The 24,361-nt window shown below is 43.2% G+C and overlaps 1 protein-coding gene across 1 annotated transcript in view; it reads left to right on the top strand.

Annotated features, from left to right (window-relative positions):
- Positions 1-24,085, top strand: part of ZNF512B (zinc finger protein 512B) — a 35,319-nt gene extending 11,234 nt beyond the window's left edge. The window contains 16 exon segments of the mRNA XM_075276916.1: positions 3,380-3,453; positions 4,306-4,434; positions 5,243-5,415; positions 5,775-5,926; positions 6,057-6,128; positions 7,885-8,013; positions 8,920-9,044; positions 10,461-10,553; positions 11,404-11,502; positions 11,595-11,762; positions 13,399-13,593; positions 13,807-13,908; positions 21,114-21,176; positions 21,255-21,353; positions 22,100-22,336; positions 22,338-24,085. Coding sequence (XP_075133017.1) covers positions 3,380-3,453; positions 4,306-4,434; positions 5,243-5,415; positions 5,775-5,926; positions 6,057-6,128; positions 7,885-8,013; positions 8,920-9,044; positions 10,461-10,553; positions 11,404-11,502; positions 11,595-11,762; positions 13,399-13,593; positions 13,807-13,908; positions 21,114-21,176; positions 21,255-21,353; positions 22,100-22,336; positions 22,338-22,430 — 2,003 coding nt within the window. The 3' untranslated portion in view covers positions 22,431-24,085.
- Positions 24,086-24,361: the final 276 nt, after the last annotated feature.

Below are 24,361 nucleotides of genomic sequence, written 5' to 3'. Positions count from 1 at the left end.
TGTCCACAGGACAACTATAAATCGTGCAAGCCACAAATATGGAATTTATGGAAGAGTGGCAATAAGAAAACCATTGTTGAAAGAAAGACATAAGAAGTGCCGTTTGTAGTTTGCCACAAGTCACGAACACGACAAACATGTGGAAGAAGGTGCTCTGGTGGTCACAAGACCAAAATTTAACTTTTTAGTCTAAATGCAAAGCGCTATCCCCCTGAACACACCATCCTTAAGACATGAAAGTTGCTGTTCAAAGACACTCTCCATCCAATCTGGCTGAGCTTGAGCTATTTTCAAAAGATGAATGGGCAAAAATCTCAGTCTCTATATCCGCAAAGCTGGTAGAAACATACTCCCACAAGACTTGCAGCTGTAATTGCAGCGAATGGTGTCTCGGCAAAGAATAGATATAGGGCAGGGGTGCTCACACTTTGTCAGCATGTGAGCTATTTCTTTAAATGACCAAGCCCTAAGATCTACTACCCACTTCTTGTGGGCGGGACCGGGGCGGGCGTGGCCGGGGTGGGCCTGTAGACAGGGAAGGACGTGTTTGTGGGTGGGACTGTGCATGTGGGCGTGGCCGGGCGGATTGTGAGAGGTGGCAGCCCAGGCATCCCAGCTGTCTGCTTCTTCACAGCGCAGGCTGAGAGTTATCTCTGGACACTGGCAGTATGGGGCTGCGGCAGCCCCGCCTGCCAGTGTCCGTAGATGACTCTCAGCCTGCGCTGTGAAGAAGCAGCACCCCGGCCCTCTCCATCCCTAAGAGCGGCCTGCAAGTGCTTGTTCACAGCGCAGGCTGAGAGTCATCTACTGACACTGGCAGGCGGGGCTGCCGCAGCCCCAGCCTACCAGTGTCCAGAGATAACTCTCAGCCTGCGCTGTGAAGAAGCAGACAGCGAGGATGCCTGGCTGCATCCCGCGATCGACCCATACATCCATTGCGATCGACCGGTAGATCGCGATCGACGTATTGGGCATCCCTGATATAGGGGGACTAAATACTTTTGCATGTCACACTTTTCAGATTTTTATTTGATTAACATTTTGAAAACCTTGTAGTATTTTCCTTTCACTTCACAATTATCTGTTTGTGTTGGTCTGTCACTTAGAATCTATAAAATATATTTAAGGTTATAGTTTTAAGGTGAAAAAGTTCAAGGGGTATCAATACATTTGCAAGGAACTGTATATGTAACCACACAAGCCCATCCCATCCGTATAGATTGTGCTAAGAGAGAAAACCCCTCACCTCACTGTCTTTCCATCTTGCTTATCTAATGTACCTAGAGACATATACTTCTTTAGTAACAAAGGAGTCATCTGTAAATTAGCTAGACGGGAGACACTTAGTGGCAGGAGCTTTAGAGAGGTTTTTCAGGCAGAACACAACCACATTTTAAAATAAAATTCATTACATTTTAGTTCAGAATCTCATGCTTTATGAAATGAGACTCAGTTGTCTGAAAATGTAGTGACCATTTAGGCCTTTGTCACACATAGCAGCTAGGATAGGTTGTTCCAGATAGATCAGTTAATCATGATCTTCTCCTTCACTTGGTAAAAGTGGATGCTGCAGATTATGTTATGAAGCCTCTTTTTATCTAAGCTTTTAGGCCCCAAGATGCAGTGAGCTCTATTGATCAATAGTGGAGCATCAGTCGGTCTCCCAAGCAGAGCGGTGAAGATTCCCTGTAAGAAGGGAATAAGGTCTTGGCCTCTGTGGCATCAGGGGACCCCTCACCAGACTATTGTTCCTCTGGTTGCGGTTCTCCATGTCGTCAGCTATATCATTGTGTAGGTGACTATGTCATAGGTGACCTAGCTGGAGCTGATAACAGCCCTGCTGCTGCTGTTGGTAAGGTATGAACTGTAGACTCCAAAGTGGAGACTCTGGAGTGGAGGTGCGTGATGTCATCCTTGTGCAAAGTGCAGAATTGCAAACCATTTCAAGCCGCGAGACATAATATTTCATATCAGATTTTGTAGACATAACTTTGATGTGATCCTTCAAGGCTACTAGATTCGGTGCCAGGCAGAGGTAGGTTCCATCTCCAGGTTAGGACATAGCAATTGAGGTGGGCAGTTGGGCGTACAGGCCAAGGAATTGGCAGCAGGCAGGACAGATATAACACCATTCTGGAGCTGTTGTATTGCTGATCCTGAGGAAACACTAGATATCTCTGCAAGTGCTGGTGGGAGTCTGGGGTCTCCTCTTGGGTTTACCCGATATGTGGGCGACATTTCTGGCAATAAGACGCTAGTGGTTGGCTATGTCAGCAGGCTTAAGACTGGAGCTCTCACTACATGTGTCTGTTCAGGGCCATGATCAGGCCTCGCCCCCCAATGTAACCGTTTTAATAAAGTCTGCTCCAGTGACTCTGCACCTTCCTAGTGCCTCTAAGACAATGTCCGAGTGCTTGCCAGGGGTCATATTGATTGTACCTGTACATTTAGGGTAATGTTGTAATATTTTTGCAACATAGAGATCAGATTATTTCTCTGTTCATAATTTTTTATGTATATAGCTATACATTTTTTAACCCATATATGCTCATGGATACTTGAAATACACTTTCATATCCTACTGAGCAGTTGTCAGATCCCTTCCGCCTGACTCCAAAGTATCACATTTCAACATAATGTAAATTCTATTGCATAGCATGATAGACAAATAGATAGATACAGACAGATACCAATTATGCTTGAAGTTGCCTGTTGCCATCTATATTTAAAGCGTTGAAATAGAGAATACTATTATACAGGAACTATGGCCACCCCTGACAGAAATAGACTTTTCCATATGTCATCCAGTAGTATGTGCTTTGGGAACAGCCAGACCTTCTTGGATTAGAATAGTGACCCCCAGTCCCTATGAATTTACGTACAGGGGTCTGTAGACATTTTATTTTAATGCTAGATTTCCCATTTAAGACCTTGCATTTCATTGAAAACAAGCAGATTTATTGGTGATGTTGCCCCTTAAGAGTTATTTTTAATGTGCTTGAAGCACGCCTTTGTTGTCGCCACATTTGTAGACTACTAGGTGTGACAAGGAGTGTGATCGCTTTCTAGCAGTAAGGATGATTCTTAGGGAGAAGAAGGAGGAGGGACTGTTTCTAAGCAGCAATGTATAATCAGCCAGGAAGCTGACAGCAAGGTGTGAACAGTAACAAGTTACAGTAATGGAGGAGAATGCTGCATGGTGGAGCAGTGTGGTAAATGAATTTTGGAGAAAAGATGTTCAGTACATTTTTATTTATTTATTTTTTTCTAGAAATAATTTGTTTGGTGCACTTTAGAGAAAGATAGACTTTCGCTATACTCCAACCAAGAATGATGAAATTTACAGTTTGATTGTAAATCTTGCCTTGTGTGTTTCCAGGAAGCTATTACAACAAGAGAACAGTTCAGAAGAGATATGCCAGACCAGGAAATCGCGAGCTGCGAGGAATACCAGTAAGACGATATTTAAAGGGGCATATAAAGTTTTGGTCCCAAAGTTAAATCCCCCACTTATCAGATCTGACCTGGGCCAGAAAGGGGAAGAGAAGAGATTTCAGTCAAGATCTGTCAACTATTTAATTTGAATGTGGGCCTTCTGATTCTCCTCCAACTGCAGATTTTAGGGGAAAAAAGGGTTGGGCATACGATTTCAACATACCCAGTTCTGTTGATCTCTAGAAGATAAGATACCTCCAGAATTGTCTCTTAATGGATTATTCCCCACATTCCTACAGCATGTATGAGACCACCAGAGACCTAATTTGTAAGGCCACATCAGAGGTCAAATTCAGGATTTAAAGAGGACTTTTCATATCCTCATGCACATGCGGTTTTATACACCGGTAGAAAGCCGACCGTGCAATGAATTCAGTGCACTGTCAGCTTTCCCGTTATGTGCCCCGGGACTGGAGATATTAGTGCCATTACTGATCTCTGCCCACTGTCAGAAGGGCATTCCTGACAGTTTAGCTGGGCTGTGAGGAACGCCACCCCTGACAGTACTCGTCCATAGCCCTGTACTATCAGAGGGGGTGTTCCTAACCTAATATTTGATGCACTTTTATCATAGAAAACCAAAATTGGGTTGGCTTCATGTAACACTGGGAGTTGTAAAGGAACAGAAAAACTGGAAAAAAAAATCCAGTAGAAATATTGCAGAGAACATGTATTGGCTAAAATTGTATAGTATCAGAAGTAAGTTATCAGATGAGCCAGAGCAAAGGGCAAGCACTCCTGTTAAAACCTGCTGCCAAACAGTTATTTATCATTCCAACTCTTCACATAATTTGCCCCTTTTTATTTTAGCCCTCCCTGATCAGTGAGTGGAAAGAAATGTTTAAGACGCTGTCACGAGTGCGGTGTCCAAGCTCAGGCTGCTGGGTGGAGTTTCCTAATGTGTATGGACTGAAACAACATTATCAACGATGCCAAGGGGTAAGAACAAGATGTTCAGTGTTGGGCAAGCAGTCTATAGCTTTATGATGAGAAGAAAATGAGAGCACATAGAGGGCCCATAAAGATGCTTATTTAAAGGGAATCCCTATGTATTTATTAGGGAATTCCTTATACAGCAATTCCCTAACATATCTTAATGTCTCCAAGAGTTATTATAGATCAAAGAATTCATATAAAATCAAATTCCTTTAAACCACTCATGAAAAAAGTACTGTTTTATGTCAGCCTATGACTACTTAATGCGGTTTTCTGGCAGTTACATAGTTGTAACTCACTAATATGTGAAAGGCAAGTCTCCACTAAGGGGAGTTTACAGCTTCTTTCGAACTATAGCATAAAAACTGAGATTTGTCCCCAATTAACATATAGTAAGAAATTAAAAGGATCTGACTTTACTAAGTGCATGGTGATCATTGTAAGTTCATGTGGAGAATCCGTGAATTCTGCATCCACTTCCTTGTTTACCAGAGAAAGCTGTATTCTAGTGGTTGTGTCTGGTATTGCAGTCAGGACTGAGATGCAGCTGGAGAATTGCAGCCCTTACATTCAGCTGATCTGCTGAGAGTTGAACCCCACTGATGTGACATTGATGGCCTCTCCTATGGATAGACCATCCATTTAGTAATTCTGGAAAGCCCCTTTAATCAAAACAACAGATTTGTGGGGGATACAGCCTTACTGTTCTATTAGCAAGGGGTTTGAGCTATACTTTGTGTATGTATTAATACAGACTGTCTCTCTGTAGTGCATCCTTTTTTTGCCCACTTTCTTTTTCCTTATTGTCTAGGCTCCCCCCTTATCCCGGATAGTGCTTTCTTGTCAGCACTGTGAAGCTGTCTTTGCCTCAAGACCACAGCTACAGAAACACTTGATGTGGAACCATTCAGACAAGGAGGAGAGCAGAGAAAACAGGCCAAACCCACACGCAGTCTCTAATGGGGCAAAAGAGAAAAGCAAGGGGTACCCCAAAATTACAAGAACCTAAATATGGCAACCCGACATTTTAGGCAGTTAAATCAGTGTTACTGCTTTACTATTTGGCTGGGTTGAACTGAATAAGTGGGCATGGAAATAGGCCCACAAGTACACTGGTGGACAACAGTGGACACCATTCTAATCTAAGGACATCTTCATATTTCCTCTATATTTATGTGAAACAGCTACAGTTGATCTTCACATTTATTAGCAGTGTTGGGTCCAATAATAAGCTCAATTACGTTCCAATGAATGACAATGTGACTGAGTTCCAGTTTCAGTAGTTTCTGTCCACTACTGTTAATATTAGTGTGTCTAAGTATTATCTTTTATATTGCCCCAAGGCTAATGAAAAAAGGATCCACAACAAGAAAGGTTTTGAAGTCTGATACATTACGGAGCCCTGGGGAGAACGGAGACATCACTCATGCCAAGGATAGTGAGAAGCAAGTGGATATATGCTTGTCTGATGAGGATCCAGAGAGAATGAGGCACAGTAAGGGGAGGGTTGGTGTGGTTTATTAATCATTGTATGGCTTCTATCTTTATTAATGGGTTCTGGTTCTTTATTGCCCTCTGAAATTATTTTCATATATTTTATTTGTTTCTGCTCTTTCATGAGTCAGGAAGGAAACAAAAGACTCCGAAGAAGTTCACAGGAGAACAACCATCTATCACCACCACCTTTGGCTTAAAAGGTAATTACAGTGATGTGTTGACCAACATAATTGTCCTATATTTTGGGTGCTCATTCTCCTCTTAAATCTCATCTGGGACAGACCTAGCTATACTGGCTGCTGTCAGTAGAGGGCAGTCTTACTTTTCAGAAAAGTGCATCATTCTCAGCAGTGTCCATTCTTTGGTGGGGACCTTCAAAGCTCTAAATTGTGTTCTCTGAATTTTGTATGGCATTGTTTGACAGTATTTGAGGACCATAAAGTACTAATGGGTAACGTCTTGGTACCATATAGCTAAGTCTGAGCAAATATGGCACTGCTTAGTTCCCTGGAAAGTATTGGGACACCTACACATTACACCTACAGCACATAGTTTTAACTGCAATGTGTAAATGAACATGCTAAAGGAAAAACCAGGGTTGGATTGAAAATGTGAGGTAGAACTTTTATACTTTATCCCATAATGATCTGCTGCTGGTTTTGGTTTCAAAACTGCATGCAAAAAACTTTAACTTGTAAATGCTTCCTGTGACATTTTCGGGGAAATAGGCTCAGGGGATCACCGTTTTTCCTGGGTTAGACAGAATGACACAGCAAGAAGTAGAATGCAACACAGAGCAATTTCCACTTTAACCTTTTCGCTGCCAAGGGTCTCTGGAAATTTTGCACCTCCAGTACCCAGAGCAATTTTCACCGTTTTGAGATGAGATTATCATCCTTAAAATGAATCTAAAATTATCTTCATAGGCCAAACAAGTCCTGAGATATGGGCATTAGAAGTAAGGACGTAGCAGCTACGTCCTCGGCTAGGCAAGTGACACCCTGGGAGGACGTAGAGCTACGTGATTGGCAGTGAAAGGGTTAAACTGACTTCAGTCAGTTTCATTCCAGGGGTCACATACTGTAGAATGCCACACAAAACTAACCATAAACTCAAAATTTCTAGCTTTGCCAGGCACTAACTGACTATTTGGGTGAGTCTTTGCTTATCTCCGACCAAACAAAATCTTAGTGGGGTGGATTTATTAAGACTAGGGTCTCAACTGACACAGGACATGACCGATTTATGAAGAGGCCACAACTAAATTAGTTACACACCTCTGCGCCTGAATGGAGATCAAAGTCAGTTATAACTCATGCCAGGAAACTGCTGTGAGAAATTACTGGGGGTTGTAGTGCATATTTTGTGCAAGAAAGGGCCTTGCGCCAAATGTGCACCACAATATACCATTGACAGATTTAACCCATTGTGTACAGCAACCTGTTACACTTGCTCTTTTCCTTCCTAAGGACTTTAGCATTGTACTGTTAGGGAGATGTGTCCTCTCTCGCTCCCTAGGCTGAGGACCTGCCGGAGCAGTGAACACTTTTTTTCAGTAGTTGTTTTCAGTAGTTGTCTTTGCTGACTTCTAATGATTTTTATTAAGTTGTCCAAATCTTGGACCCTGCTAGATGGAATTCTACTCTTTTTTTCCCCACTCCAGCAGGTCATATAATTTCCTGTTTTTTTCACACAGAGAATGCTCAATTAATATACATTCTTATTTTCATATTCCTTGATTAAAACCTGCCTGCTGCACTGCTACAATCCTTAAGTGTGAACTCTTGGATGAGTCTGTCAGTGTATGTCTCAAGGGTTTCATCAAAAAATATACTCTTCCAATTCAGCAGTCATCTTATTCTATTAATGAGCTTAGGTATATAATAAGCATACAGTAGTGCTGCAGACAGAGTATTGATATCATGAGTAACTCAGGTTCCATTTTTATCTTTACAGGTTTGGGAAAAACTGAGGATAAGTCCAGAGGAAGACAGGGACGGACTGTGCAGGGTAGAGCTGAGGAACAAAAAAAGAAGATTGAAAGTGCAAACTTAAGACTAGAGCACATAATGAAGGCTCCTTCAGGTAAGAAGCAAAATACACCACCTCAACAATTGCACCTCTAGCAATCGTTTATAATTATTTTAAAATGTACAATTCATATAAAAACATCTAAAAAATTTTAAAAAATAACTAACTTTGCAAACCATCTTAATTTAAAATTACGTGTAGGGTTTTTTTTTTTGTTTTTTTTTAATACTGTTTTGTGTATACTACTCCTTTGCAAACCTGTCTATTTTGCTACACTCCCATGCACCATACAATATGTAAGTGCTTTAGCTTGCCCCTTAATGGCTTCTCTCACCAGAGAGGTTGTGCAGATTCAGAAGAGCATCTTCTTTGTTCCAGAAACACCATGTCTATGGTATGTTTTCAGTACTGCAGTTCAGATTCATTGTCGCAAATATATACTGATGTCAGTACCATAGTAAAGTATGATATCAGTAGTACTGTTCTGAAAGAATGCGGCCATATTTTGCTAATCCAGAAGAACTTCTTTAACATTAGAGACAATATATATGTGATATTATCCCTCTGTTTTGAATTTTAAAGAGCTTGTAAGATCTTGACTGTTTTATAGAAAGATCACCTATTCAGGAAGGCCTACAACCTCCAATAACACTACTGTCACCACATCACCATCTGAAAAGCCTCTCCCCTTCTGTCTCTATCCCTCTTTACTTGTAAGCCCTTGCGGACCGGGCCCTGTATCCCACTGTGCCATTTGATCATTGTTAGTATTATGCATGTAAACCCTCAAATGTAAAGCATCATGGAATTAATGGTGCTTTACACCCCACACGTATGTCTAGAAGTCAAGGAAGTTTCACTTCAGGATACCCCATGTGTATATTTAGAAGTCAAAGAAAGATACTGAAACAAATAATGACATCACTTTGATTTTGTGCGTATATTCTCCCCTTGTACCAGGCAGTGTGGAGGACAAGTGCCAACGTCTGAGTATTAAGAAGGGTGAGGTGACCTGCCCCAACTGCTCATCTGTTACACGCAAAACCATGGCAGGGCTGAGGAAACACATGGATGTTTGTGAACAGGTAAGGATAGGTTCACAGTTGCCTGTCCCCTAAAACAGTGGATACTCAAGGACACCCGCAGATCTCATAGACTATAATTCAGTAAAAAAAAATGGCCGAATTCCTCTTCATTTTCCGCCACTGGCATTTTCGCTGTGGTCTAGCTGTGACAAGATGCTGATGCAGTGCATTGGCATTCTGTCACGGCATCCCGCTACTGATAAGACCCAGATGAATGGGCCTAATCTGCAGGGAGTCTCGAGGGGTGGACACCGCGGCTAAATCAGCAGCGGAATCCGCGGCAAGATTGAGCAGGATACTTCTTTTTTCTGCGTCCTGCTGCAATTTATGCCTCCTATTGAAAACAATGGGAGGCGGATTCCGGTAGGAATCTGCTCCAAATTCAGGGGCGACCACTCAGGGGCTGACCACTCTAATGGAGCTCACTATTAGAGTTCCAGAAATTGCAGTTTAAACTGCATCTTCACCGTTGTTATTCACATCTAAGCTCCCTTATTTATCAGAAGGGATTTTAGCTGCTGCTCTCTGAATTTATAGTCAGGATTACTGTGTATGACATATGGGCGGGATCCATGACAGGAGAGGCAAGGTTGGTTCTCTGGTTGATAATTGCTGAACTATATTCATGGCTCCTGATGAACCTACTAGAATCCACTGGTGGGGGAAACACATTCTGACCGTGCAAATAGTGGTTTATAATTTTCCTCTTGGTGTGGATGGTTCAATACTGACTAATAACTGAACCATTTTGAGTATGCAAGTCAATCAATCAATCATATCATTGGTGCGGCTGAGGTCTGTTCTGAGGTCCAGTACATAGATATTTGCCTACACCCAGGGCCTAATTTTCTGTGATTAGCTCACACTTTTGGTGGTATATCCACTTTTTATGAGTATTAATAAACGCTAAGTTTTATTTATTTTTTGTTTGATCATTCCAATCTGTGATCCAAATATTCATCTATCTATTTACAAATATTTTAGATTCTTAAAAGCTAGATAAATCACTAAGGGATTGTTCACACTACCGCTGGTGACTGTCATTAGTGTCCATTGCTATTGTCTGTTCATTATGTTCTGCATAATGAATGAGATGACATTTTGTACATAAAAAAAGTGCATGATTAATTTACATTTAACACAATTACAACATCCAAAATGAGAAATAAATATAGCTTTAATAAACAAGAGGACTTTCAGTTCTACAGAAATTGAATTATAGTATAACAACCTGTGGCTCTCCACTTGTTGAGAAACTGGAATTTGTAGCATGCTATGACACCATGCAGCTTCCAGGGAATTCTGAGTGTTTTAGGTTAGTAAAACTGGTGAAACACAGGTTAAAGACTGCTATTTTAGTGAAGATGCCTTTTGTGCAGTAGCCATGCTCTAACTTTACTTGTCTTTCATAATTAGCTGCAAGAAGCTCTGAGGTGTCAGCAATGCAGGAAGCAGTTCAAGTCCAAAGCTGGGCTAAATTATCACACCATGGCAGAACATGTCAATAAGGTAAGATCAACTCTAAACTCTGCAGCTTCTAAAAGGTCCGAGAAAGTTAATACTATGCTTTTTTTGAGCAATGGTCCAGATGTACTAATCCTATTTAGGACATAGACAATACACACTTAAAGGGATTCTATTATTAGAATCCTTTTTTTCAGCACTACCTTAAGAAAGGCTATTCTTCCCTACCTTTAGCATTCTTCTCCGCTTCGCTGTTCTGGTGATATTCTCAGTTTTCTCCGTATGCAAATGAGTCTCCAGACAGCACAGGGGGTGGTCCCCCTGTGCTCAAACAGTACAGGGGTGTCCCCTGTGCTGCCTGAAGACTCTCCACTGAGTCCCTCCATCTTCTTCTCATGACCGCCTCTTCGCTGTGTCTTCATACGAAAGCGCCGACTGCGCATGTCCGTTGGTCATTCTCCTCTGGCCTCTTACACGATTGTCCGTTCAGCCACAGGAAAATGGCCGATGGACATGCGCAGTCGGCGTTTTCAGTTGGAGGCATTGCACAGGGCCTACCAAAGTGTTAAAATGGCTCTGATTCCACCATATGAACGGGTCCTAAAGAATTCTGTTAGTTATTGCGGAAGGTCAGAAACCTTGTTAACAGACACATTCCTGACACATCTGTAGCAGACAGTTAATTTTTATATATTGGATTACTATACAGTGCCTGGTGTAAAGATGACACTTCTCATAATACAAAATGCTAGAGAAAACTCCAAGCACACATTGAATTGGCAGGGAATGCTGAGACCTCAGCTCTGCAGCTTAAAGGACTAATGTGTAAAGCTGTGTTTAAATGCTGAGGACTGGTCAACTGTATTTACATTCTCTTACTTCCCTCTTTCCTTAGTCTTCTAGTTCAGATGGTAATCCACTGGAGGATCCCAGAGAGCGGGAACGCTTGCGAAAAATGTTGAAGCAGATGGGGAAATTGCGCTGTCCTAAGCATGTATGCAGTTAACTGTATAATACCATATATTCCTGTTATTTATGCACAGTTAGCAGTAACACTGTGTGTACTTTGTGCTTATGTGATCCCAGAATTGCTCAGCCACATTCTCCAGCTTGATGGGATATCAGTACCACACCCAACGCTGTGGGACACAGCAGTGTGACCGTGAAAAGCTGCATTTTTCCTGCCCTCAGTGTAACAAGTCTTACCAGTCCAAGGCTGGGAGAGATTACCATGTACGCTCAGAGCACTGTTTGGTGAGTGACTATTCCTAAGGAAGATGTCATAAATGTGCATTTTACCGGAGAAATCATAAGGCTCCTATTAAGTTATGGCTATATTAGACAACTAGATCTCAACCAACTGAAAAAAAGAATAATGTTGATCAGAAGTTGTTTGCATTGGCCTAATTACACAGGCTACCAAAAAAATTAATGGGGAGGAACACAGTATATTGTAATTGTTTTGCCCCCATTTGGCTGCATAGAATATCTGCAACACTGCCCTGTTTACATGATATGATGTGATGTACTGCTGGTAATCGGCATCTCTTGTCCTTCATAAACAATGTTATCAGCCGACAAGCAAGCATTTGCTCGATAGTTAGCTGATGGGCAGCACAATTTCACACAACAGTGATTAATGGCCGTGTGACGTCTTGTTTTCTTTTTTTTTGTTTTGTTTTTTATCGGATGTTACCCGGCAGCATTAAATTCAGTGTCAGCGAATGGGGACTATTCACATGATTGTTATTTAGGCTTTGAGAGTTGGTAAAAATATAGGTCATGTCCAATTTTTCACTCAAATGTATGGGGCATCTGTGAAAACTGGTGCCCCTTGGATACAAGATGGCTGTAAAAAAATTGGACATTTTTCATGGTGTTTTTTCTACCTTGGTCACCCAAATGCTATGACTATTATTAGCAACGAGCATCAGGTTAATGCTAATTTTCATGTTGTGTGCAGGCAGGAAAAGTGGAGAATTACAATCTCCAAAAAGATAAGGAACAAGACACTTTCCTTAATACGATATGTTAGCAATATTCAAACAAGATCAGTGATGGGGGAACTAATGTATATTAGTCCAGCTACAGAAAAACCTGAATACATACTGGCACCAGGTGAGGTACATAGCAAATAATGAGTCCACAATTTCTCCTTTGTGAACAGTGCAAGAACATAAATTAATAAAACACATATTGTCTAAAAAAACCAATAAATTAAACTGATATCAAAAAGTTAGTCCCAGCCAGAAAGAGACGCAGATCATATAGGACAAGAAACAAGAGGGAACGTGGGGAAGGGTAGGTAATGATATACAGAAATTCAATGTCACTCAGAGACCTAGTAATCCTAGGGACACTTTCTATTTGAAAACGGGTGAACCTAGTTAATCACCTATATTCACTCAACTGTGTACAATGTACCTCTCAATTATGGCATGGATGACACATTATACAGGTAGTATAGGACCTGCTCCATATTTTATGGTTCTTCACTACACCCGGACACACAGCTGCATAAACTACATCTATGTCTATGGGCCCACAGAAATGAATGCGACTGCACTTTGATGTACAATTGTGATTTAAAAAGTGTGGCTGTTTGCATGAAGCCTAATGAAATATAAAGTCAACTTAGAGGTTTGACACGCCAGTTGACATAGGAAACGTTCAGGAGGTATAACTGTGCGGTGAAGGACAGCATTTTAATGCAGCCATGTCTGAAAGCTTGCACCAACTATTGCATTATGCATTCTATGTAATACTCTATTTGAAGTATACTGAACTGTGACTGCTTATAAAAAATGGGATTTATGGGAGTGGGGCAATCACTTTTCACTCACAAAGTAATTTAGAATGTTGAAAAAAAAAGTATTCCCTCTGTTTCCAGGATTCTGTGGAACCAGAACCAGAGTCAAATCAGACAGAAGTGATGGAGGATTTTGAGCGGACCCCAAGTGGTAGGGTTAGGAGGCACTCAGCGCAAGTCGCAGTCTTCCATTTGCAGGAGATTGCAGAGGACGAGCTGGCAAAAGAAGGAAGTCGGAGGAGAAAGAAGGAGGATTTGGTACCTGACAGCAGGAGGGTGAGAGGCAGATTTTGAGAATGTATGGTGTCTATCGTTTACAGGTACTATACTTAGAGATGGCAGCAATGCTTATAGGTATAATATGGGAAGGTAAGTGCACTGTCTACAACTATTGTCTGCTGTCATGTCATATCTGTAGAATATATTCTGCAGTCATCTAGTTATACCTGAGGTCCAATAAGGATATCTAACATGCATGTCATGTGACAGCTGAACTACCTCCGCCCTGGCCTGCCGACCTTTAACCCCCAGCTCTTGGATCGCTGGAAAGCACTGGTGAAGGAGAATGGCTTCATTTGTTGTCCCAATAATGTGAGTGAATGTATAAATAAAATATGTAATATTTCAGAGCGGTATTCAATCTCAGCTTGCTGTCAGTGACTGTGAACATGTTTACAACCTACACAGACCTATAACTACTGTGAGCTAAAAGGACTTCTATATTTTATTTGCACTGATACCTTGCAGCAAACTCAAGACAGGAGAGAAAGTTGTGCTGTTGATTCATGTAGCTCACAGAATTTTGCTTCAAATAAATACAATTTTAGTACCCCTGCAGCTTTATAAGTAAGGCTAGGTCTGTACAGTTTTCAGCCTAGGGCTATAACCAAGAGTGTGACCATGCTTTCCCAGTCAGAAGGATAATGTCTCTTTGTGGTCACCACCCTTTCCGGTGTAGAGGGACTTAAAGGCTATGCATGCTTCCCTGTGACTTCTGGGCGAAAAATGCAAATTAGCTCTTCTCTCTTCTGGAAGGAGCTTCCTATAAGTACACGAGGGTTGACTCATGTTTTCAAGACATCTTTGAAGTTTGTATTTATTTGGAGCTACCTTCCAAAAGGAGGAACTACAGGAGAACTAGTTTGTATTTCTTTGCTTTCTTGGAAACTGCTAACGCTAGGTTCACACTAGCGCCCGGAGTCCGTTCTCAGCTTTCCGTCTTCTGCATGCAGAAGACGGAAAGCTGTCAGACCGGGTCCGGCCGTGAGCGTTTTATGCTCTCCGCCGCTAAACCGTTTTTTTTAAAATTGGACACAGAGTACTGCATGTCCGACTCTGTGTCCGATTTTTTAAAAAAATGGTTTCGCGGCGGAGAGCATAAAACGCTCACCGGACATCTTTCAAACCCATTCAAATTCCATCTCCTGCTCAGTTTTGTGCAGGAAACGGAAACCTGCATGAACGGAGACCGGGCGCAGATGTGAACAAGCCCTAAATAGAACTTTTAAAAACTTGACAGCAAAGGATGAGCCAGGCAGATTTTTAGTGGGGACTATTTATGCTTCGGGGCAGTACATTTTTCTGGTCTGGCGCTAGACTAGAAGAACGGAAAACCAATCTGACTAATGACTGACACAAATGGATCCTGATGGATCTTATTGACTATAATGGGGTTAGCTGAATGCCCGTTTGTTGTCACTTTTCTCGCTTATTTCACTGGGGACACAGCACCATGGATATAGACCTGGCCACTAGGAGGCTGACACTAGGAGAATGAAAAGATACAGTCCTATGAAAAAGTTTGGGCACCCCTATTAATCTTAATCATTTTTAGTTCTAAATATTTTGGTATTTGCAACAGCCATTTCAGTTTGATATATCTAATAACTGATGGACACAGTAATATTTCAGGATTGAAATGAGGTTTATTGTACTAACAGAAAATGTGCAATATGCATTAAACCAAAATTTGACCGGTGCAAAAGTATGGGCACCTCAACAGAAAAGTGACATTAATATTTAGTAGATCCTCCTTTTGCAAAGATAACAGCCTCTAGTCGCTTCCTGTAGCTTTTAATCAGTTCCTGGATCCTGGATAAAGGTATTTTGGACAAACAATTCAAGTTCAGTTAAGTTAGATGGTCGCCGAGCATGGACAGCTCGCTTCAAATCATCCCACAGATGTTCAATGATATTCAGGTCTGGGGACTGGGATGGCCATTCCAGAACATTGTAATTGTTCCTCTGCATGAATGCCTGAGGATTTGGAGCGGTGTTTTGGATCATTGTCTTGCTGAAATATCCATCCCCGGCGTAACTTCAACTTCGTCACTGATTCTTGAACATTATTCTCAAGAATCTGCTGATACTGAGTGGAATCCATGCGACTCTCAACTTTAACAAGATTCCCGATGCCGGCATTGGCCACACAGCCCCAAAGCATGATGGAACCTCCACCAAATTTTACAGTGGGTAGCATGTGTTTTTCTTGGAATGCTGTTTCTTTTTGGACGCCATGCATAACGCCTTTTTTTATAACCAAACAACTCAATTTTTGTTTCCAAAATGAAGCTGCCTTGTCCAAATGTGCTTTTTCATACCTCAGGCAACTCTATTTGTGGCGTACGTGCAGAAACGGCTTCTTTCTCATCACTCTCCCATACAGCTTCTATTTGTGCAAAGTGCGCTGTATAGTTGACCGATGCACAGTGACACCATCTGCAGCAAGATGATGCTGCAGCTCTTTGGAGGTGGTCTGTGGATTGTCCTTGACTGTTCTCACCATTCTTCTTCTCTGCCTTTCTGATATTTTTCTTGGCCTGCCACTTCTGGGCTTAACAAGAACTGTCCCTGTGGTCTTCCATTTCCTTACTATGTTCCTCACAGTGGAAACTGACAGGTTAAATCTCTGAGACAACGTTTTGTATCCTTCCCCTGAACAACTATGTTGAACAATCTTTGTTTTCAGATCATTTGAGAGCGGGCTGTCCATGTTCGGCGACCATCAAACTTAACTGAACTTGAATTGTTTTGTAGAAAGAAATGGTCCAAAATACCTTCATCCAGGATCCAGGAACTGATTAAAAGCTACAGGAAGCGACTAGAGGCTGTTATCTTTGCAAAAGGAGGATGTACTAAATATTAATGTCACTTTTCTGTTGAGGTGCCCATATTTTTGCACCGGTCAAATTTTGGTTTAATGCATATTGCGCATTTTCTGTTAGTACAATAAACCTCATTTCAATCCTGAAATATTACTGTGTCCATCAGTTATTAGATGTATCAAACTGAAATGGCTGTTGCAAACACCAAAATATTTAGAACTAAAAATGATTAAGATTAATAGGGGTGCCCAAACTTTTTCATAGGACTGTATCTGCTCCGCCTCTGGGCTATACCCTCTCAGAGCTACTATGCTTAGCCAGTTTTAACAGAGTGTCCGTAGGAGGCAGACATGACCAGGCTCGGGTCTTTCTGTCTTACATCCTTTTTATTTTTTGTTTTCTTTCAGGTGCAGGGGGGTCTTCCGCGTGTATGTCCCACTAATATTATCCCCCTGCAGGCGCAGCAATCTGCAAGAGCACCTCGCCGGTCACCCACTCCCCACTTGCTGCATTGGCAGCTTTATTGCTGGTGACTCCACTTCCATGTGTGAGATCCACTGAAGGGGTGACTCTGCAGCGCCTGAAGATGGCAAACAGTTGAGTATTAGAAGATGGGTGAATATTGTGATCCCTCTACCATCCAACCCTCCCCCCTTCCCACAATCTCTCTGGGCTCTTATCTGCTATCTCCATGGTCCCTCTCTCCCTCCCTTCCTCCAGGGCCCACTTTTAACCTCTTTAGATGATGACCCCCCACTTTCTGTGTTGCTCCCTGGACTTCATTTACAACTCTCTCAGTGGCTATCTGTTGGGGGAGAAGCCACCCATTTTTTTGGAGGGGGACCCATGGGACCCCCCTTCTCTGGCCCTGGCAGGCCTTTCCGGAGCACTTGGCGGTTCTCCACACCAATGGTACAGCGCCGCCAGCCACGATTTCTACTTTAGTCGCCAGTCTCACCTGGGACCGCACATAGGCCCGCATTCTTCCCAGACTTTCCTGGCCTCTAGACCTTGCCTGACCTCCAAGGGGAGGGCTTTTTTTCCCTCAGAAGGATTTTCTCTTTATTTTTTCTTCATTTCCTGTTTTCCTGTGCTGGGACTACCCCTCTCAAGCTGCTTCTGCTTCTTGTGAAACAGGAGCACCTGGGGATCCCTCTCTTATGAGCCTCTCTGCAGTAGTTGGCAAGTCCACTCTGACAGTTGGAACCCTGTCTCCCCATGTCCTGTTTCTCCTGACATGGAGTATTAGCTAGGCACATCTATATCTGCCGCTACGCGATAGCTCATCCGTGTGGTCAGAGTTACCTTGCAGATCTCAGAGGACCTGGATCCTGCTTCTCAAGAGGACATCTACTTCTGTCACAGGTTCCTCCCTCCTCTGGTCTTTCCCAACCACGGGGTGCTTGCTCACATCTTGAAGGAACAATGGCTTTCACCTGGACCATCCTCTCTCTTCTACTCAGAAGTCAGACGTTCTCTTTCCCTTTCTAGACCAGTGTGTCTCAAAGTGGTTAGTGCCAACCACTATAAGTTGCTTACACGCTGGTACAGGACCCCGGACTGGCTGTTTCGGAAAAAGCTGCATTCCTCTGACCGCTGTTGGAGGTGTCAATCAGATGTCGGCACACCACTTCATATTTGGTGGTCTTGCCCCCTCATCCAAGATTTTTGGCATGGAGTACAGGACCTGATACGGAAAATCTCTGTCCCTTATTTTGATCTTACCCCAGAAATGGTGATCCTCTCTCTGCCTTCTGATGATTACTCCCCAAAGAAAGATAGGCTGGTCACCCACCTTTTGTCTGCAGCGAAGTCGCTTATTCCCCTGTAATGGATGAACACGTCTGCTCCTTCGATTCCGCAGTTAGTTGACAAAGTTAACCACATTTCTCGCTTCGAGGAACTTATGAACTGGTCTTCCCGCTCTCATGATCGATATGTCAAGGTTTGGACCCCCTGGCTCATCTTGAGACATTAATGAGTCCACGGTGTGTTGCCTTTGCCTGTACTTACCTACTCCTCCCCCCCCTTCCCCCCCCTCTCCCTCCCTCTTCCCCCACTTCCCTATCTTACCCTTGTCTCTCCCCCCTTCTTTTCTCTTAGTTCTGCTCCCTCCTGATTTTCTCTTCGGCCTCTTTTCCTCCTGCTATCTGCCTTCTTTCTCCGCTCTCTTCTGCCTGCGTTCCCCCTCCCTATTCCCTACTCTCCTCTGGTACAACTGAGCTGACTGAACCTTTGCATTTTTCCTGACGACATATGATCTGCACTTGCTGGTTCTCTACGGATCCCTGGATTTCACTATGTTGTGTTCTCATTGTTTTCACGAGAGGCGTACTTGTATGCTCACGCATTTTCTTGTTTTCTTCTTGTAACGTTGTTGCTTTTATTATATTTCCTGTTCTTGTAAAAATTTTTGAAAAACCTAAATAAAACTTTTGAATTAAAAAAAAAAAAGTGGTTAGTGCCTCCCAGTGTGGATCGTTAGGCTCTCCAAGGCTACTATTCTGCCTTTCACAGTGATCTATCAGACAAGAAGGCGGATTCTCTATCCAAGGCGGCTTTCGCAGCGGCTGGTCCCTCCCTGCGGCTTTCCTTCACTAACTCTGGGGTAAACAAGGCTTGCATCTCCTGGGCCAAACGGCTCCAGACAGTATGAGCTTCCCTCCAAGATAACAAGTTGCTTGTCTCTCAAATCCTGAACACTTCCAAGTGCCTGGGCAATGCTTCCCTTTAAGAAACTTGCCGTTCTGCCAAAGTGGCCGCTAATGCAGTGGCTATCCGCTATACTGTTTGGATTCATTTATGGAGAGCTGAGTCCGCTTCCAAGAAGGTGGTTGTGGCCCTTTCCTTTTCTTGGGACGAATAAGGCCGGCTTTTTGCCAAAGGCCTAGAGAAGCTAATATCTGAGGCCACAGGGAGAAAAAGTTCTCTCCAAACCCAGAGGTGTCCTAAACATCAGCCATCCTCTTCCAGCCATTCTCAACGTTTTTGCTCCTGTGGTGGCTCCACCTCTCTCCCCAGACGAAAGTCTCCTCAGGACTCCCGCTCCAAGAAGCCCTCTTTCAATCCCAGACCAGCCTGGAAGTCCCGCACCAAGTCTGCTTCCAAGCCCTCTTGTGCATCAAGGTCTGCCCCCTGCCCCCCACTCTCGTGGGCCACACGGGTTGGAGACAACTGATTTCCTTCCGGAAGATCTAGCTTGCCCATGTCGCTGACGCCTGGATTTGAAAGGTGGTGTTGACCGGCTACTCTATAGAGTTCTCCTCCCTTCCAAATGCAAGATTATTTCCGTCCATTTTGCCTTCTTCTCCACTCAGCCACGTTTCCACTCTCCAACAACTTTCTGTCTGGACCCCAAGCATCCACATAAGCATTCCCTTTATTGTCTGGATGTCTTACTATTTGTCTCTCACTGACCCTTTCCGTTATTCGGATTCCTTGTTCGTCCTCCCTGAGGGCCCTCGCAAGTGCCTGCCTGCTTCCAAGACTTCCATCTTCTGATGGATCCAGTCTGGGACCAAGTTGACCTATCGGCTTAAGGGTAGGGTCCTGGCTTTCTGTGTCACAGTTTACTCCACGAGAGCTGTCAGAGCTTCTTGGCTGTTCAGCATCAGACTCTCCTGCCCAGGTCTGCAAGGCTGTGCAACCTGGGCTTCTATCCATACTTTCAGTAAATTTTAACAGATGCTTTCTCTGGCCGTGTAATTGCCACCCTCTGGGACTGCTTTAGAATATCCCATGGTGTTGTGTCTCCCAGTGAAATAAGTGAGAAAACGTCATTTTTGTGCTCACTGTAAAATGCTCTTTTCTTATTTACTGGGGGATCCAGATCCCACCCTTGTTTTTTTCACTGTTGCTCCAGCCCAAGCTGGATTCAGGATGTGGTTGGTTATGTGTGTCTCTCTCCTACTACTGCGATACAAACTGACTAACACACTGTCTGTGAGAGGGTATAGCCCAGAGGCAAAGCTGGCAGCTTTTCATTCTCCTAGTGTCAACCTTCTAGTGGCCAGGTCTATACCCATGGGGCTGTGTTCCTCAGTGAATACAATGAGAAAAGGATTTTATGGTGAGTACAAAAATCCTTTTCTTTTCCCTGAGATCGCTAGATGAAAAAAAAATTGGACTTGCAGGACTTTTTCGGCTGGGATTTCTAACTGATCTCTCCGAACGGACACCCACTCGTTTTTTTGAATTACCTTGGTAATTGATATGTAAATTAGCTGGATCGTACAGTCCAAGCCCCCCCTCATCCTGCTTAATCACGTCGGTTGATATTGAAAGCACGCGCGTGCACAGTAGCGCTCCCTCCGGTGTGCTACTGTGCACGCTCCAGTGCCATTTTCCCATAGAGACCATTGCGAGCTGGAGCATGCGAAGTAGCGCGCCGGAGGGAGCGCTACTGCGCACGCGCATGCTTTCAATAGAAACCGACGTGAATAAGCAGGAGGAGTGGGGGCGTGGAGGCAGCGGTGGGCGTGCAGAAGATATGACGCTACCTACGCGCGTGTATTTTGGCAAAATGCGAGTCTGATTTTTACACGTGTATTTTGCCAAAATACACGCGCGTTTACTCCGTGTGAAGGGGCGCACCTGATATTCAGGAACATTTTTAGCTCATAACCCATAAATCTGCTGATAGAGCCCCTTTACTGTTTTCTCTGTCCACTCATCCCATACTTTGCTTTTCAGTGTTGTGAAGCAATATACTCAAGTGTATCTGGATTGAAGGCTCATCTAGCAAACTGTAATAAGGTACCAAGTTATTTTACATTTCTAAGTTTCCAGCCTTCTCTAGGAGTTGGTCCTCATCAAACTGCATTTTGCTTCCAGGGCAATCACTTCGGGGGAAAATACAGATGTTTGTTGTGCCAGAAGGAGTTCAGTTCCGAAAGCGGTGTGAAGTATCACATCTTGAAGACTCACTCACAGGTGATGAGACAGTTATGTGGAAAGTTGTGATATTATCAGGTATACTTCCACCCCAATGTTCCTTTGAAAGACTTTTCCATGTCATTTATGGCATAAAGGGCTCGCTCACTGCAGTTTCCATAACTTCCATAAACTGTAATGGAATGACACCTGGCCTGTACAGCCATTTTTCCACTGAGTTTTGGGCACCCTCATTCATGAAGAAGGTGAAGGACCCAGCAATCAGACCTGAAGAGTTTACCCATATTGAGCATGCTTACCACTGCTTCTTTTATTCTCTATTTTTTCTTCCATAGATTTATAATAAAAATGGACATATTTATGCAGCTGCCTGTACAATGAGTACAGGGTATCCCCTGTTTTACAGAAATGATGGGTCCCCCAATATTTACCCAATTATGTCCCAATAAGTATGCCTTTTGTTTTTTTCTGTTTCCTACAAACTGTAATGGATGATGAGCATGCCGCTGTGTCCATCTCTCCACTGAGCATTCAGCAGGTGTCAGAGGATAAAAGCGGCTGCTAGGTCGTTAAGAGTCTGTTTACATGGCTCAGTTGTCTGGCTGAATTTGGTAGAGAGTCCATGCTGAAATCTTTGTGGAAAATTTATTTGAATCTAATCTATATGTGATTCCTTAGCAGTTTAAACTGTGTGAAAATACCCTTAGAATTGAAATGTATTTATAGTATATGTGGGGAAAATTATGTGTCATAAAATAACCCAGTTTTATCACTGGTATTCATAGAACTGGTTCCGGGTGTCCAATGTTTCATCGCCTTCTAAAAGAAAAAGGAGTCCAGAACCCTCCCCTGATGTGTCGGACATAAAAGCAATAGACAAGAATAAAAAGATGAAGCTCGAGGAGAAAGCCTCAAGCCTCCCTCCAGCCTCAAGTCCACCCCCTACAAAAGAGACTATTGTTGCACTAAAAACCCAACCTAAAAAATTATCAAATAAGCCTGCACCGTATATGGGACCCAAGGGGAAAGTGCGAAAGGGTGTTCTATCCAGAACAGGGAAATGACCCTCATGTGGTGCCACAGTCTAGCTTGGAGCTTGGAAACCCAATTCAGTAGCCAACAGTAGTCGGACCAATCAATATAGACATTCCTATGTGTGCTCACTGCTACAGCATAACACAGGACCAAGTATACTCAATATATCATTGTCTAGCTACTACTTGAACGTCAGGATAGAAAATAGTAAAGTTATTATGAATATTACTATATAAATTTATATGGAAAGGATTTCTGCTGTCTAAAATTAAAGCTATATCACCTCCAGAAAAAGTTAATGTAAGGGATGGCTGTGCTCCTGGGCAGTAATGTAATAACATTGTATTTACGTGCAAGGTTTGCACTAAGGAATAGCAACCATACAGGACCTTGGGTAATAAATGCAGACTATGCACAGTGCAAATCAGGTTGGAGTCTCAGTGTTCTACCTCAGGCTCAGACTGGCCCATAGGGAAGCAGGTGGCTCCCCCAGCAATCCATCCCCTGCACAAGTGGCACATGCAAAGTGATACATATAAATTAGGCAGTGTACAGCACCTCAAATCCTTTTGTGTTCATATAATAAACTGGGTGGATTATTTAACAAATTACCTAGCGTTTTGTTATATAGCTGCATTGGATAGCTGAAATGACTTCTAGGAGCAGAGGCAGGCTGACTAGTATCTTTTTTCCCCGGACTCCGCCTTCACAAAATTGCTTGAGGGCCCAAATTTCTGCTGTCTGAGGTCTGCTTCTGTGTGTGTTACTGGCCAATGTAGAAAATAGAGCTGCAGGCTAGGGACAGTGCCCAAAGTTAGAAACCGTTCTAGACAAGGACTATACAGTGAACTGCTGATGTGGGCATATACTAATATGTGCATGTAGCTGTAAAGTGGGCCCACACTGAATGAACTGTACTGGTGGGCCCAAAGCTCCCCAGTCCAGCACTACACTACCTTATCTCTTTCAATATCTGATAAAGCGCATTATTACTAAAAAATCTACTTAAGGCTGGGGCCACAAACCTTGAAATTCTTTAGTTCCATTGCAAGCTGCTGTGGTAAAAAAACAAAAAACATCCAAAGGATAAGGTCCCATGTTACGGAAAGCAGTTTTTTGAGCCAAAGCTAAGAATGGCTACAAAAAGAATGGGAAATATATAGGAATTTCCTATACTTGTCCCTTCTGTTCAATCTACTCCTGGCTTTGGCTTAAAAAACCACAGCAAAATCTTCAACAGAAAAAGCTGCAGGTATTCTCTGCAGACATTGAAAAAAATTGACAGCTGCAGGTGAAATCCACAGCAACAATTGATGTGCTTCATTGTATAATAAAAAGTTCTGCAAGGTTCTAATATACTTTGGATTTTTATTCCACTTTAAAGAGACCTTTCATGTTCTCGGGGCACATGTGGTTTTATATACTGCTAGAAAGCTGACAGTGCGCTGAATTCAGTACTGGGAGGTGTTCCTCACCGCTCAGCGTCATCACTGCGTGTTAAGGAACGTCCCCTCACAGTATAGAGCTACAGACACTACATGAAAGTGCCTCTTTAAAGGGGTTGTCCCACGTCGCATACTCACCAGTCTTCGTTGTTGCAAAATCTTCTGTCTTCCGGCTTTGTTGCGTCATTGGTGGGTGGGGTCACATATGCAAAGCCAAGCGTCGAGATGCCGCTGGCCCTGCACGCGCGCTCATAGACCAGTCTAGCCTTCACAATGCATACAGACCCGACATCCGCCTCTCTCTATTACAGCGGATGCCGGGTCTGTATTCGCATTGTGAAGGCTAGACTGGTCTATGAGCGGGCACGCAGGGGGGAGTGTAGAGTGGGGAGTGTAGACGCCGGCACAGATGCCAGCAACATCGCTATGCTTCTGCCCTGCATATGAAGCCAGCAGCGGCAGAAGCGATGCTGTTATTCCGCTCCTGCCGCTGCTGGCTTCATGCAGGGCAGAAGCATAGCGATGTTGCTGGCATCTGTGCTGGCATCTAACCGTCCCCGGCATCCG

The sequence above is a fragment of the Leptodactylus fuscus genome, chromosome 6, assembly GCF_031893055.1.
Source record: "Leptodactylus fuscus isolate aLepFus1 chromosome 6, aLepFus1.hap2, whole genome shotgun sequence".
NCBI lineage: Eukaryota > Metazoa > Chordata > Amphibia > Anura > Leptodactylidae > Leptodactylus > Leptodactylus fuscus.
This window is presented reverse-complemented; position numbering and strand designations above follow the sequence as displayed.